Raw genomic sequence first — 16,332 nt, forward strand, 5'->3', positions numbered from 1 at the left:
ACCTTGGAGATGACCCTGCGGAAGGGCTGGTGGCGGACTGCCAACTCACCATGGGAACACAAGGTCAGCCACCGTCAGTCCTGCAGAAAAACACAAAGAGTAAGGAAAGGGGCTCTAGAATGTAAACACTTTCTAAATGTAGACTGGCCCCATTATATTCTGATAAATAAGGAAAGGAATCTCAGAGTTCAAGGAAAACGCTTGAAGTGACAGGCACTCCCTGGGGACTCTGCCACCCATCACTGGGCCTAGAGCATCGCCTAAGAGTGTAACTGGGCCCGGGGGGACCAAAGCAGAAGTTTGTGGACAAGTTTGTTATCGTTAAGCAGTGCTATCCAAGCACCAAGGCGGACTCACTGCCACCGCTCAGCACCACTCAGCCCAGCCTCAGCCAAGGGCACCCCGAGGAGGCCCAGGAGTCTCAGGAGGCGTGCACATGCCTGTACTGAAAGGCATGTCTAGAACATGACAGGGACCATTTATAACTAAGTTCTTAACATCTTCTGCAGAGCCCCACAGTCCTGCAGCAGAGACCTTTGGAGTCTCCGGGTTATCACAGTGAAGCATTACGGAGGCACAGAACACAAAAGAAACAACAAAGGAATCTAAAGGTCATTCTATGGGGGGCAGGAGCTCAGTGGCTCTGAGGAAGCTGCTGGGGCCTTGGCTCTGCATCTCCAGGGGGCAGAGGGATCCTCCCGCCCATGGGTCTTGAAGGGGTCCTACTTAAGTACAAGACCTTTAGGAAAGGACTTACCATTCCAACTTGCGTGTTTGAAATACCAATACTTTCCTCCTCCATAATTAACGAAGACCATGAGGATGAGAGCCAGCCTGTAAAGCGAGAAAGAGCCCATTTTCAGGGTGTGCCCATGGTGAAAGGAACGGCCCCACTGCCAGGGACACACTTGCACTCACGAGGTGGTCATGATACAAGAGGGCACTTAAAGAGCAAGGGATGATTACTTCTAGCCACTGCATTTAGGACCCTACACCAAATCTAGACATCCAACATGATGAATTCTTAGGAAAAATTTACACTAACAGTAAACTGTATAACTTGAAAGCAAAGCAAAACATTTCCAATTGCTCAATTTTGTGCTATTTAAATGTCTCAAGTTAAAGAACGGTAGTTGAAGGCATACAGTCCCTACAGTAAGAGCTAAGGGTTCATGTCTTCGGTCCTTCTCTCCTATGAACCGTAAGACCATAGGCAGAACCCTCGCCAGTTACCTCAGTGTGCTTCTCGGTGAGAGGGCGCACCTCATGGAGGGACCGCCAGGACGCTTGGCAGTAATGCACACTGTAGCACCCAACCAGAGGTTGGCAATTTCAGCACTTAATTAACGTTGGTTCCTGTCTACCTGTGAATACTTTATATGGCGATGAGAATCAGAGAGAGCAATACAATAAAAGCATTCCTGGATATGCTATTGTTTGATGCTAATTCTGTAGAAGGCAGGGAATGAAGGCTTTCGTACATTAAGGGGTCGTTTGTGGAGATTCTGGGGCCCAAGTGCCTAGAATCAAATCCTGCCTGTCTCACTTAGTCCCAGAGTTGTTACTTAACTCTCTGGCTCAATTTCTTTATCTGTGAAACAGGTATATTAAAAGGATATACCTCATGGGACTGTTAAGAGAGTACATAAATTAAGACAAGTTACAACAGTGCCTGGCACATAGTGAGAACTCAAGACTGTTAGCAGTTGTTATTATCATTTCTGTTACTATTATTCAGCTTCAAATATACACACCAGGAACACCCAGGGCTCTGCTGAGGCCGGGACAGGATTACAAGGTTATCACTAGAGTTTAGAGACCGTGGTGAGTAGAAATGGAAGACCTGATACCTAGATATTTATTTCCAGCTATTTAGTTTTATACTTTATTTTCGGAGATTGGTCGGGGCCTTCAATCTTCTACCAGAACTATAAAATAATAATTTACTCTATGACACTGTGGCTTTGTTATTGAAAGGTCTGATATTCTAGCTGTTTTGCCAACAGTGCTGGAGGATGAGCGCTGAGTCCATCACGTTCTGGCGTTCATTTCTGGACTGACGCATCTTCTCCTCTGTCAAGCTGGTGACCGGCCAAAGCAGGGGGTGGGGGGCACGGATGGCCACGGGGCCCCACACACCGCTGCCTGCCCCAGTGCGATGACCTTAACTCAGCAGAGTCTACACACCGGTAGAAACTGCTCCTGGTCTTGTCCCACTACTCCTCTCTAGTGACACAGGGTGCAGGCTATCGTGACAGTTTTCAAGAAAGGTGAGGCTGCTGCTTTATTTTTATAGCAAGAAATCCCCTCTAGCCTAGAAAGTGAAAGATCTACCTTAATTTAAAAGTATATTTATGTGCCCTAAATAGTATGGCCCAGTTGGTGGATGTCATTGCACAAAGTGAAAGGTTGCTGGTTCAATTTCTGGTCAGGGCACACGCCTGGGCTGCAGGTTGCATGTGAGAGGCAAATGATCAATGTTTTTCTCTCACACTGATGTTCCCCTCCCTTCCCCTCTCTCTAAAAAATAAATAAATAAAATAAAATCTATTAACATAAAAGTGTGTTTATGTGTAGACATGTAACTTAGACTACCCGAGCCCACTGTGTTACAAGGGAGCCCACGTACCCCCTGAATGTGTCCACACAGCGGAGGCGCAAAGGCGTTGCAGACAGGCGCCACGCTTCTGGTTGGGTATCGTCACCAAGCTGGTCTGCCCTGCTTGGAGAGCCCAGCTCCTTCAGAGAAAAAGGGAGAAGGACAATGACAATTCACAATGCTAGGGAATAAATTTCATTTTCTACTGATTAGAGAGAAATTAACAGAGTGGAAAGTTAAAGATCACTGTTCTGAACGATACTTCAATTTGCTTTTGTAAAGATCCATGTAGAGGTTTGGTTTCTCGATTTCTCTGATTTTGTGCTTTCCACTGAGCTTGCTGTGCCCGTGTTGATAAATGACAACAAAGAGCTGGTCCGTAAGTGCAGCTGGTATAAGTGTACAAGGAACTATGTCTGTGGTGGACAAAAATATGTCCCCAACAAATTTATTAGCAGAAATAATATGTTTAACATATGATTAGGCCATTGCATGCATAGATTCAATACTGATGTCTCTTGTTTTAATATCGACACTCTCACTGTGGCTGGTGTGGCTCAGTGGATTGAGTGCCAGCCTGCAAACCGAAGGGTCACTGGTTCGATTCCCAGTCAGGGCACATTCCTGGGTTGCAGGCCAGTCCCCAGCTGAGGATGTACAAGAGGTAACTACATATTGATGTTTTTTTCTCTTTCTCCCTCCTTTCCCCTCTCTCTAAAAATAAATAAATGAAATATTTTTTTAAAAAATTCCTCCTCTTTAAAAAAAAAAGAAATTGACACTCTCCACCTAACTGGGTTGAGCCAGGCGCGCTGCCTATGGAGTGGAGAACGTCCCCACATCGTGCATCACAAGGCAGCCCTGAGTTCCAGCCTCGCTGAAGAAACAAAGGGGACCGTGCCTTTCCCAGGAGCTGGGAGGAGGCTGCTCTTCACTGAGAAAACGGGACAAATTGACCTGGACTTCCAAAATATAAATAATATTAACTAAGCCTGATACTAAAGGTTATTAAATAGGAAATTGTAAATTCTGAATCTAGAAAACCACCCAGACCATACGTGACGCATCCCAATAACTCACAGAGTTGATGAGGCGATCAGTTTCCCGAGAACTTATTGCTTTAGAAATCCAATTATTAAAGTCATCTAAACTGCAGAGAAAGAAAAACCTCAGTAAATGTATTTTCTTTGGCAGAATTTCCAAAATAATAGGACATCACATTGAAAGAATATTAATTTAAACTCCATATTCCATACCAGTCAAAGAATTAAACATTTTAGTTTTAAACGAAACAAAAGTAGAAATCAAAGTTTATGGCAGCAGTATTTTTAAATGTCAGCCCTTACAGCATTGTTTCCTCATCAATAAAAATAGAAATTAAGATAGAGCCTTCATTCAAGAGTTTTTGTGAGGGTTTAATGAAATTATTATTCCCTCGTGCTAGAATTCTTATTAGTAATACTACTAAAATTAGAATAGCAAAAAATTCCAAACAAATACACTCATTACAGAAATGACTAAACACAGTATATGACAGCTGTGTAACAGGAGGAAACACAGCTGTTAAAACAACAAGAATGTACCCTGACCGGCCACGGCTCAGATGATGAGCACTGTCCCTCAAAGCGAAAAGCTGCCAGTTCAATTCCCGGTCAGGGCACATGCCTGGGTTGCGGGCCAGCTCTCGCACATTGATGCTTCCTTCCCTCTCTTTCTTCTTCCCTTCCCCTCTCTCTAAAAATAAATAAAATATATTTTTTTTAAAATGAAAATAAAATAACAAGCATGCGGGCTCTGTGCATACAAAGAAATACAAATAAATATAACCTATTGGCCCTGGCTGGTGTGGCTCAGTGGATTGCACATGGGTCTGCAAACCAAAGGGTCGCTGGTTTGATTCCCCCAGTCAGGGCACATGTGTGGGTTGTGGGCCAGGTCCCCAGTTGGGGGCACGTGAGAGGCAGCCATACATTGATGTTTCTTCCTTTCTTCTCCCTCCCTTCCTCTCTCTAAAAATAAATAAATAAAATCTTTAAAAAAAATAAAAATAAGTAAAATATTTTTAAAATATATAAGCTATTGAAAACAAAAAGCAAAAATCCATTACACAGACTCCATTACAACTAAATAAAAATGCATGTATGCATAGTAAGAAAGTAACTTTGGAATAATTCAAATAGTTAACATATCGGGTTCTTTTTCCTGGAAGGGTACTTTAGTTTCAAAAGATAGCCAGATGATATTAAACTGATTTACATGATTAACAAAAGATAAATATATTTACTGGTTTTTCTTTAATATGAGATTTCTACTTACCACGTTTTACATAAACTTTGCACATTTGAATTACCAAATGCATAGGATTTTTTTCCCTTTTCTTTCTTTTCTTACCATGGAAAGTTTCAAGCATATGCAGAAGTAGACAAACTAGCATAATAAATATCCATGGACCCTTCCCCCAGCTGCAACAAGTATCCGCACATGGTCAGTCTTTCTTCACCTACACCCTCACACTCCACCCCTTTTATTTTAACGTCCCACACATAACATTTTATCCACAAATATTTCAGCATGTACCTCCAAAAGATAAGAACCTTTTTTTTAAGATTTTATTTATTTATTTTCAGAGAGAGGAGAAGGGAGGAAGAAAAAAAGGGAGAGAAACATCAGTGTGTGGTTGCCTCTCACATGCCCCCACCTGGGACCTGGCCTGCAATCCAGACACGTGCCCTGACTGGGAATAAAACCAGTGACCTTTACAGTTCACAGGCCGGCACTCAACCCGCTGAGCCACACCAGCCAGGGCAGAATCTTTTGATTTTTAAACATAACCCTAGTACCTTTATTACATTTTAAAATATTATCAATTCCTTTATATTACCAAAAAGCCTGTTCAATTTCCCTGTCTCATAAGTTTTCTTACAATTTAATTCTTCAAATCAGTATCCAAACACGATCCATATATCCAATGCATATAGTTATAATTTCTTCTTTCTTTTCCCCACCACTAAACTTCTATTTCTAGTTTATTCAGCACCAATAACATCACTATTACATGAAAAATATCAAAACAGAGACATCTAAGGAAGGGTGAAAAGGAGAAGTTAAAATATGTTAAAATTTTTAAAAAGCACTTAATCTCCTTGTACATGACAGAAGCTGTATTCCCACTACTTTTTCAGATCCTTTTCTGGTTCAGACAAACTTGAACTTCCCTGGACATCATGGGCCTGCTGGGAAGTGACAGGGCCAGGACAAGGGCATCCTGCTTTGCCAACTATAGCCTTCTGCCTGGCGCTGCAAAGGCGGGTTCACATGCAAAGGAGAGTTTCAGTTCCACAGCAGGGTGAGGTGGTATTTCCTCCCTTTCAAGAGCTGGATATCAGCTACCAATTACTCCAGAAAGTGACGTAATGGATACATTTGCATCAAAAGCACCAAATGAAAAAAATCCTAATGAATTGGAACAGTATTTGCATCTTATCCGAAGACTGACAGAGATAATACCTTGATTCAAATAAATGCAATGCCTCTGCTAGGATTATACTCTGTCCCTAAAAAAGCAGATAGATTACACATTTGCTACTGCACAGCAAGTCATTCTTCTACCCCTATACACAGTCAGGTTTCTCATACATGGAATTATTTCTAGGATGCACAAAGGCAGAGGGTCAGAGTATATAAACTCCCCAAAGTTGCAGGGTTTCCCCAAGCCAACAAACTTAAAGGCTAGCTTTTCTATCTTCCAGCTTGGATATAGCTCACCAGTAACAACGTGTGGTCCTTCCTGAGATACTAATAGGCTAAGCACATGAAAAAATCCATCTTACTCCTTTTAAAACAAAAGAATGTTCCTTGGAAAGGTGATTTGCCAGGCCTGGATCTATTTTACCTTCTTTTTCTTCCCAGACTACTAATTCACTGTCACCAGAATTGCTGTTAACCGAAGAAGTCCCTCCTCCAGCTGCTAACCCAACAAAGGCAAGAGTCTGCCCTGCCGCCTGGAAGCACTGCACCTCGCCCTCTGCCTGGGGGTGGGAGGGTGCCAGGCCTGCGGGAGCGGGGAGCCGGACTAGAGGGGTGGCCCCAGGGCTCAGAGCCAGAGCGAGGGAATCAAAGTCCAGCAAGGCGGCCACCTCCTAAAATCACCACCGCCCACTTCGACTCGCTATGAAACAGGATGTGTGATTCTTTCAGGAAATTATTGCTCAAGCATTTGCTTCTACTTTTTCAGCCATTTGGGAGAACTGAAGGCAATGATCCATTAGAATTAGTTTATGGTTTCCCTGAAGTCGGGGATCATCTTTTATGCTACACTGAATCCCCACGACTGGGATTCATGGTGGACACATTAAGTACTCCTTTACTCAATGAATAATGGTCATTTGATGGGTCAAACTACCCTTTCTGAATATATTTTTTCTACATTCTACTTTCCCTGATTGTGCTTACCTCAACAAGAACTTTAGAAAGCACACAGCAATGACGACCGATAGGCCAACAAGGAAAGCAATACACACAGCTATAAAAATGAGAGAAAAGATGTCATCACCAAAAATGTCATCATAAGAATCAAAGTTATCACATTGTTACATTTAATCTATAAGTGAAAAATGAAAAAAAATAAAAATAAAAACAAATGAGGGAAAAGCCTATATTCTTAGGCTAAATTTCCTATAAACAATTGAGAACACTTCATAAGGGGAGTGTTAATTTTCATTATGAAAAATACCAACATACATAAAAATACAGAGACCGGTATAATAAACCCATATATACCCATCACCTAAATTCTAGAATTATCAGAATATTGTCACTCCTGCTTTACCTATTACTAGTCTCCCCTTTGTTTTTTGTTGGGTTTTTTTTGTTATCTGTTTTTTGCCTAGAGTGTATTTAAGCAAGTCTCAGACACCACGTGATGTCACCCTACACCTTCAGCTGTATCTCACGTCAGCACCGTGCACCTCCTGACAGGACCCACCGAGAAGGGCACTGGCACCACTTCCTAAGTCATCTACCAAAAGGGCGTGCCCTCTACCTCTTGGCGAGAAAACAGCAAGTAAATCCAAACAACAAAGGAACTGCCTGGCCCTTTTCAAAAGTGTCAAGATCATGAAAGACAAAGACTACGGAACTGTCCAAGGTTAGAGGAGAGAAAGGAGCCTGATGATTAAATGCACTGTGGGAACCTGGACTGGGTCCTGGGCCAGAAAAAAAAAATCAGAAGGAACAACTGGAGAAAAATAAAAACTGTAGATCAGTTAACAGTACTGTACCAATGTTAAGCTCCTGGTTTCAATAATTGTACATGGGGCTTCAATCATTGCGCTATGAAGCCACAGTCTAGGAGTGTAGAACACGCTGGGTAAAGGGTATATGGGAACTCTTTTTCGCACTGTTTCTAGAAGTCTAAAACTATTTCAGAATTAAAAGTTTCTTAAACATGAACCTTTTGTGATAGAACCACAAAGTCACACCAAATTAACAATAATTCCCAGCTGTTTTCTGTAGTGAGTATGTTCAAATTAAGATCCAAACAAGATTCACACCTTGCCTTTGCCTGTTTTGTTTCTTGTCTCATTTAGTCATAAGCCTCCACTGACTTGATTTAAACACCAGGACAGCTGTCGTCTGTTAGAATGTCTCATGTTCTAGATCTGTCGGCATGCTTCCTCATGGTACCACTGAACTTGTTCTCCCAACCTCCAAATGTTCTGCAAGTGTTCTGAAATTTGCTGCAAAGGCTTGACTAAGAAAGTTCAAGTTCAACTTTCTTGGGAAGGATGCTTCCCACTGCACCACACCAGAAGCACCTCCTGGCACTGACCATGTGCCCGATGTATGGGTTCAGCTGCTAAAACCCAGATCCCTCCTGTGCAAAGTTCCCATTTCATCTGATGGCATCGCCTATAGCGATTATTTCATTAGGCGTTGCAAAACATTCTGCCACTCTGCCATTTATCAACTGGAATTCTACTCTAAAGAATTTACCCTATCCACCTAGGGCTACTTAATTGTGCTAAAATACAGTTAAAACAGGAAAAACAGGGTAAACACTTAAATCTTTCCTCTCAACCGACAATTTTAAGTCATAGTAGTCAAAACCAGAAATCCTGTTACCTCCAAAGGTAACCAAAGCATTGTTTTTGTTTGGGGAGAAGGGCTTTGCTCTTTTTAGTTTCACAATGAACTCATTGGGTTTTGTATATTCAATGTGTTTCCATCAATTACATTCCTTATTCTTTTTAATACTTAAGTTGTCCCATACTGGCCTTTTCATAGTGGCTCTTATTGTTCTTATGACATGACCCCACAGTCGTCAATAGCTTCAATATGAACAGTACTTACTAATGCCCTAGAGATTTATTATATTATCTAATGGAGGGCTCAGAGTGACAGATTTTCTTTAGTAGAGTTATTATAGAATGAACAGTCTCTTTTTAACCTAAGGGGACCTCTGGACTGTCAACATACGACACGTATAAGAAATACTAGACCCTAAGTCCACAAACAAGGAAAGATACTTAACAGTTTCTTTCCACTGCATTAACTTTTTTGGCTTATTTATGCTTTGCAATTAAACAGCTATGAGACTACTGATATATATATATATAATTTTGATATATAATTTTTTACATATACATAATCTTCTTGGTATTTTAAATACCGATAACACAATAAAGATCCCATAATTATGAGACAGATAACCTGTAATTCAGGTTTTACATTACACAAAGTGTTGCAGACAGTACTCAAAAGCTAAAACGTTTAAAAATGCAAATCTGAGAAGTCCACAAAGAGCATATACGTACGAAGGTTGCTGTCCACTGGATTCTGATTGACAACCACGTCACAGGCAATATTACCGCTTCCATTGCGGGCATACTTTACCAAGAGCGAATAGTTTCCAAATTCCCCAAAGCTGTATTCCAGCCTATGAAGATTTGGTAAAGTTAAGAAAGATGATTAGATTAGGAGAAAAAGGAGATGGATTTTGGTTATGTCATGAAGGATAGACATTCCTGGCTGCAGACCAGGAAAGACATAAGAAAATATTTTAAAGGAAGAAAAACCTAAAAACCAAGTAAGAACAAAAGTAGAGAGAAAATAGACCTCTGCAGGTCACGGCAAAGCAGGTACAAACCTACAAACTTCCTTCTCTTCCACGGTGTCATTAAGTTGCAGGAAGGCTCTGTGCTGGGTGCTCACAGCCACAGTGGCAACGCTGGGTTTCCCAGGTTTTCCACTCCCGGAAACAATCACCAGAGGCTGAGGCAAGCACTGCAGAATAAAAGCGCAGCACACTGGTAAGGTGCTCGAAAGTCTCTTGGTGGCTGGAGGACAGGAACATCCAACTGAAGGTCTTGAAATGACTTTTCTTTCATATTTATGGAAAAACTTTAAAATTTCAGTAATTTAGATAAAATTTGCCTGCATGTTGCCTCAATGTGCTGTTACAGAACTATGCAATCTTTACTTACAGGTAAACTTTTCACATGACTAACAAATACAGCATACACTCAATTATGCGTTCTACTGTTTTGATTATTTAACAAATACATTTCCACGATTGTACCCAATTTGCATATTTATAATTGTTAATGATTGCATTATATTCCATCAAATATTATGAGTTTTTAGGCTGCTTCCAAAGCTTGTTTTATCTTTTTGTATGTGATTTATATAAATTACATTGTTTTTAAAAATAAATATATAATTTAATTATAAGTAAATATGTTTATAATTTACATGTTATATTGTTTTAAAAGATCTACTCATGATGCTCTTATTCATTTAAATTAACTGAAAGTTTTATTTAGTCATACTAATTTGGTTTATCATTTCTACCATTGCTTCACTACTTTAAACAGGTGTTCTGCCTTGTCTAGTATTCTTTAAATTTGTGGCTTTTTTAAAAACTTGAACCCACTTGGAGCATTTGACAGATGGTATGTAACAATTCTAAACACTTTTCCCCATGGTTTTAGTTGTAATATGTTAAATTCGTATGTAAAATGCCTCTGCTTCTTATACTTACTTTGGTCCTGGTCCTCATTTCTCATTTTTTGGCAAAATACACAACTTTGTAACAGATCTGACATGGGCCAGCGAGTTGCCACGATGCCCATTCTCCTTTTGGGTGGCCCTGTGATTCTTTTGCTCACTTACTTTTTCATACGAATTTTGTAATTATTTAGGCAGATTCTATAAAGTATCCATTGATATAGTAACAGCAACTGTGTTCAGTGTATGAATTTGGTAACTACTGTCATTTTCCTTTTAGTCTTCATATTAGAGTGTTCCGCCTATTGCTACATTTAACCTCTATTTTTCCCATTAAAACTTCATCATTTCCTTCTCATATGAGCTCTAAAGATTCCTCAAGGATAAAAGTGTCTACATAAATAAATCTCTCAATATGCTAACTTAGTCTACTTGATAGAATTTTATTTAAGATTTCTGAACCCCTATTAATTAGAAAAGTTTCTCAGCATTTCTTGTAATATCTTTGCCAGGTTTGAAGAGGAACGTCCTACCTATACTGCAGAATAAATCAAATATCAAGCCATCATTTTTGAGGGGTGGTCATATTCGGATCAACTTATATAGATTGAGAATTACTTATTATTTGAAAATGTAGAAAATTTTACCTATTTTTAAGTAGAGGAATTCATTATAACTTTCCAGATTTCTTAGTCAGTTGCTGATTTATTAATGTTCTCAATTTCTTGAATCAATCTTCATATATTTTTTAAGGAAATCAATCAATTTTTAATGTTGAATTTATCAGCTTGTAACTGTTCACTGGATCATAATTATTTTCAATAAACTGGTTATATATCCTAATTTCTAATTTTATTAATGCCCATTGTGCTCTTAAATTTATCAATAAATTACCAATTATGTGACTTTTATTTTAAAATATCTCGACTCACTCCTTTTTTGAATTTTTTTTCATTTTCCAGTTTACATAGTTGTCATTTTTTTTTAAAGATTTTGTTTATTTTTAGAGAGAAGGGAAGGGAGAGAGAAAGAGAGGGAAACATCAACATGTAGTGTCCTCTCGCATGACCCCTACTGGGGACCTGGCCCACAACCCAGACATGTACCCTGACTGGGTATCAAACCAGCAACCCTTTGGTTTGCAGGCCGATGCACAATCCACTGAGCCACACCAGCGCCAGGGAGTCATCTTTATTGCTTTCTTTTTTTCCTCTTTGTTTAGAAGATGATACTTTGGCTTTCCAAAACCCTGAGACTGCTATTCAGTAGCTTTGCATTTCCCCTTCTTCCTGATTAACATATAGCAGGATCCTAAGAATGGAGGGATATAAATCCACATTAACAGCTGGGTAAACCAGGAAAAGGTCACTTTTTTCTCTTAATCTCAGTATCACCTCTTGCAGAATCCCAATATACCCTCTCTCCCAGATTGTTGTGAGGATTAAATGAGATATAACATATCTGAGGCATGGAACAAGCCCTCAGCAAAGAGCAGCTGCAACTTCTGTTACAATCATCTTTATTATTAGGAATATTTTAATACAACTTTTCATGAGAATTTCTCTTGCCAGATCAAAGATTTTTCTATGAAATACATTTTCCTTAGGCATAATTATCTTCTCCTCTTTTAAATAATTTAGTCTTTTTTTCTTGAGTTAGTCTTATGTAGTGAATTTTGTTTTTTGATTCTTCGGTCTATCACCAGTGCCACTATTTTTTGTACCAATGTTTTGTTTTGTTTTTTAATTCTAAAGATGCTCTTACCTCCCCTATGGCTAATACCTTTCTTCCCCTCAACTTGTTTTCCAAGGATTTTAGGTCATTATTAAGTCTGTTTAGAAGACATTTTTCTTATTCTCTGAATTATTAATGAGTCTTGTAGCTTTTTAATTCTGCTACTGCTAATTTTTTTTTCAGGTTTTCCTTTAGATCTTTCTTGCAGACTAAATCTTCTCTTTGTCGTAAGCTACATTTTTTCATATTATAGATTTTCTTTGTTTCACATTACTTCACAAAGCTTTCCATGGGTTTAATCAAATAGAGGAAGCGCCGTGTACCCCTCCATCATCTTTTCAGCTGGTACGCGTGCTAGGGGTACGCCATACATTCAGATTCCTCCTCCGAAGGTGGTTATGTGGACACTCTCAACTTTATTTGGAAATAAGAAATATTGTATTCTACATGGAAGAATAGCCTCATCCTTAAAAAAGCATAAAGGCCTAGAATAGGAGTGAACCCTTCAGAAAAAATAAATTCTTTCTATCAGCCAACAGGCAGGTCCCTGGAATAACCGCCATCCTGCCTCAACAGGACCTCGCTGCTGCCCTTACCACCCTTGACCTTGGAGAATACTCAGGTGTCTCGCTCCCTGCTCTGGTCCAGCAAGAGGGTTAGGCATAAGCAAAGGAGTAAAATAAAACACGCTCCATCAATTTGGCTAATCACTGAGAACTGGTTGTTTGTTTGGTTTTTAATGGGTAGTGGAAAAGATAAACAAATGTTGCTCATTGCTAGGCATTCTTCCTCATTATACTTCTTATGATGGTATAGCCTGGTTGTTTCCTTACCTATAAGATAGCACGTATGGGAGCATTAAGGATATATCAAACCATCCCTCAAGTAAACAAAATTGTTAGCATGGACATTATACCTACATGATAACAGCGTTCAGAATTCCAGTAGACAGTCAAGCTTGTCCCATGTAGTTCATTATGGATGAGCAGCAAAGCCTGGTCCATCTTCAACTCTACATGTCTTTTTTTGTCTAAATCTAGTAAGAATTAGGAAAAAAAGTTTAAAAAAATAAAAAACAAAGCACTTGAAAAATGTGTTTGTTAGAGAAAAAGTACACCTGCGTGAATGGTGGCTTCAAAGGAGTGCTTCTCAAATGCCTGCATTCTGGGGGCTCTGGTCCCTTACTTTGCGTATACACACACATGCATGCACACACACACATGTACACAGCCAGGTGTCCTCTTGCACAGGTGCCTCTACTGCACATGCAGACTCAGTCAACACCACTCACAGCCAGCGTATAAAAAGTCTGTGTACATTCATCAACTGCTCAGATGTGATAGGCACCGAATTTAGTACAATAGTTTCCACATATCTTCTATTTTGATAATAAGACAATCTCATGAGCTAGGCATTTTCTCCATTTGACAGATGAAGAAAATAAGGTTCCTAAGGACTGGATAATTGCCCATGGCCACAGAGTTTTTCTGTGAAATGTCTTAAACTGTTTTGAACCCAATTTGTGTGATTCGAAAGTTCCAAACTTTCTCTGACCGCGTGCATCACTCTGCTCTGAGCGCGGTAAGGGCAGCACGGGTCCTGCAGAACCCCAGACCTCCGGGGTCAGGACAAGCAGTCAGACCGCGCAGTCAGACCTACCGCGGGATTTGGGTGCCCTTTCGAGTCTGCTTTGTATCACTTTGGTTTGGAGTTCTGAATCTCCTTCGCTTCCACAGAAGACTTGGGGGAAGTAAGGAGAGAGGATAAGCGTAGAGCTCCCCATTTTATTAGATGCTTTTAGGAGTCCACCAAGAAATGCACATTCTACATTTAAGTTTGCCAAATTTGGAGAAAAACAAAGTGAACTATTATTAGCTAAATTAAAACAAAATGCTTCACTAAGACCAACTGGGCCATTTATATCTATTATATTATATGACGGAGAAATTAATTTACTCCCTGGCCTTTAGCAAAGGGAAAACATGGCAAACTAGAAATGTAATAATCTAGCCTCTTTTATTTCATAGTATGAAAGCTCCCTTCAGGGCTAAAAAAAAAAAAAACAACAACAACAAGCAAACAAACAACTAAAGCTCTGACCCATTTCCATCCAATTTCATTCAAACCTGTACCCAACCAGCAAGATGTTCCTCCCTAAAACAACAACAAAAACCCCTCAAATATCAATAATTTTAATATGCAGCCAAGGTCGAAAACAACAGCTAGAGACACTGTGAGTGCAAAGCCAGGGGATTTTGACAACTTTGTGCTTTTTTCCACTATGTGAACGTATTTTTTTTAAAAACCAGTGAGTCTGTATTACTCAAACACTCAAAGGAGACAATTCCTAAGCTATCCAATATGACACTGAAATTGAACCTGAGGCTTAGTTTCAAGAAAAAACTGCCAAATGCAGACACAGCTCACTTTAGAAATACCAAGGTAACACTCAAGGAGCATTATCTACAAAAATAACAACCCCCTCCTCTTCCTGCTTACAGTGTCTTGGTGAGGAAATAAACCAAATAAAGTCACCTTTCAGTAGTCCTGGGGGTAACTGTGCTGTTTGCATATTAGACTTTTATTCCATTTCCAAATATGTAACTTCTGCTTCTAGCTCTCTGCTCAGGAGTGTCTTTGCCAGGCATATTTTAAAGAACATATTCTACTTAATATATTTTTCTTTTTTGAAGTAAACTTGGGTCCTCAAATCATATATGAAGATGGAATTCTAGGTAGGAAGTTGTTCAGCCCAAACCTGGGCTCCAGGTGGTACTGAAAGTCTGGCTGTCCTCTCAGCACAGCTTGGTTCTGGGGCGGATCGCTCAAGAATATTATGTTCTCCTCCACTACATACAATTACTCTTTACGAACTACTTTTTTTCCCCTAAAATAGTTATGCTTATGAATTGGTGCTAAAAGACAAAGAAAGAGCATTGCACGAATCTGTCCCTGACAAGTTGTGACTGGGCAGATTACGTTACCTCTGAGGCTGATTTCCTCAAATTATCAAAGGCGAGGGAGAATGAGATTGAGCCCGAGGGTAGGGGAGGCAGCATACAAAATGTAATCAGCTAAAATGCTTTTTCAAAATGTATTCTGTCGTAGCCCCACAAGATTCTGCTTGGGGAGGAGAGGCAGTCTGAACTTCACCCAGTCACCAAAACTCCTTGTTCTGATACAGAAGAGGGGATGACAGGAGGGAGAAGAAGGTAAGTGACTCACTCTTCCAGGGGATAGTGTGACCCTCCCCAAACGCTGACGTGCTTAGGGCTTGCTTCACTTGACTGATTCCACAATCCCTGACCAAAGCATTGCCTGGAGAGGGCCTTGGGACCCTCGTTCCAGAAGTCTAGAGAAAGGCCCCGGAATCTGTATTTTTCACCACATCCCCTGGTGAGTTCGGACACCAGACAAGTAAGGAAAATAAATGAGCTATTTCCTCTCCTCCCGGCTGCACATTAGAATCACCCCCCCCATCTCGGCAAAAATACCCCCGCCAGGCCCCTCCAGGCTGTGAACATCTAACGTCGTTCAGTGGCATCCCCACAAACGGCAGGCACCTCGACTGTTCTGTTGTCACTTCGTAAGTAACAGTCCCCTAAGGGAGGCTGGGAGGTGGTTCGCTTGAGATCTGACTTCGAGTTTTAACTACCAGCTCCTGCAATCACCGCTCTCCCCGCGCCGCCGCCCGTCACTCCCGAGTGCCACGCCAGCGCCATGCGAGGTCTTTCGGGATCCAGCTGAGGACCGGGGTTGACCGCAACTCCAGGCACGGGGCAGGGCGGCGCCCGCGCTTCCGCTTCTTTGCCCCGCACAGGGCAAACCGCTAAATGCTCTGGCCTCTGGGGGATTTCATTTGTGCGCAAGAACCGCCACACAGTGGACTGGGAGAGCGTTGCAAGCTGGGTGCACCCCTCTTGGTCACTCCGACTCTCATCTAGCTTTGCATTGGGGAGGAACTAGACTCCCGGTCAAAGGCACACTTAGAG

General features: G+C 40.7%; 1 protein-coding gene across 1 annotated transcript in view; it reads right to left on the minus strand.

The window, feature by feature from the left end:
• HGSNAT (heparan-alpha-glucosaminide N-acetyltransferase) overlaps positions 1-16,332 on the minus strand; it is a 29,855-nt gene that overhangs the window by 12,854 nt on the left and 669 nt on the right. The window contains exons 2-9 of the mRNA XM_054565930.1: positions 13,261-13,376; positions 9,747-9,883; positions 9,415-9,536; positions 7,052-7,121; positions 3,680-3,749; positions 2,630-2,739; positions 758-834; positions 50-80 (exon numbers count right to left, since the gene is read on the minus strand). Of these exons, the coding sequence (XP_054421905.1) occupies positions 50-80; positions 758-834; positions 2,630-2,739; positions 3,680-3,749; positions 7,052-7,121; positions 9,415-9,536; positions 9,747-9,883; positions 13,261-13,376 (733 nt within the window). The remainder of the gene's footprint in view (positions 1-49; positions 81-757; positions 835-2,629; positions 2,740-3,679; positions 3,750-7,051; positions 7,122-9,414; positions 9,537-9,746; positions 9,884-13,260; positions 13,377-16,332) is intronic.

Source organism: Pteronotus mesoamericanus, unplaced genomic scaffold, assembly GCF_021234165.1.
Source record: "Pteronotus mesoamericanus isolate MK-2021 breed Mesoamerican mustached bat unplaced genomic scaffold, CSHL_Meso_final contig_169, whole genome shotgun sequence".
Taxonomy (NCBI): domain Eukaryota; kingdom Metazoa; phylum Chordata; class Mammalia; order Chiroptera; family Mormoopidae; genus Pteronotus; species Pteronotus mesoamericanus.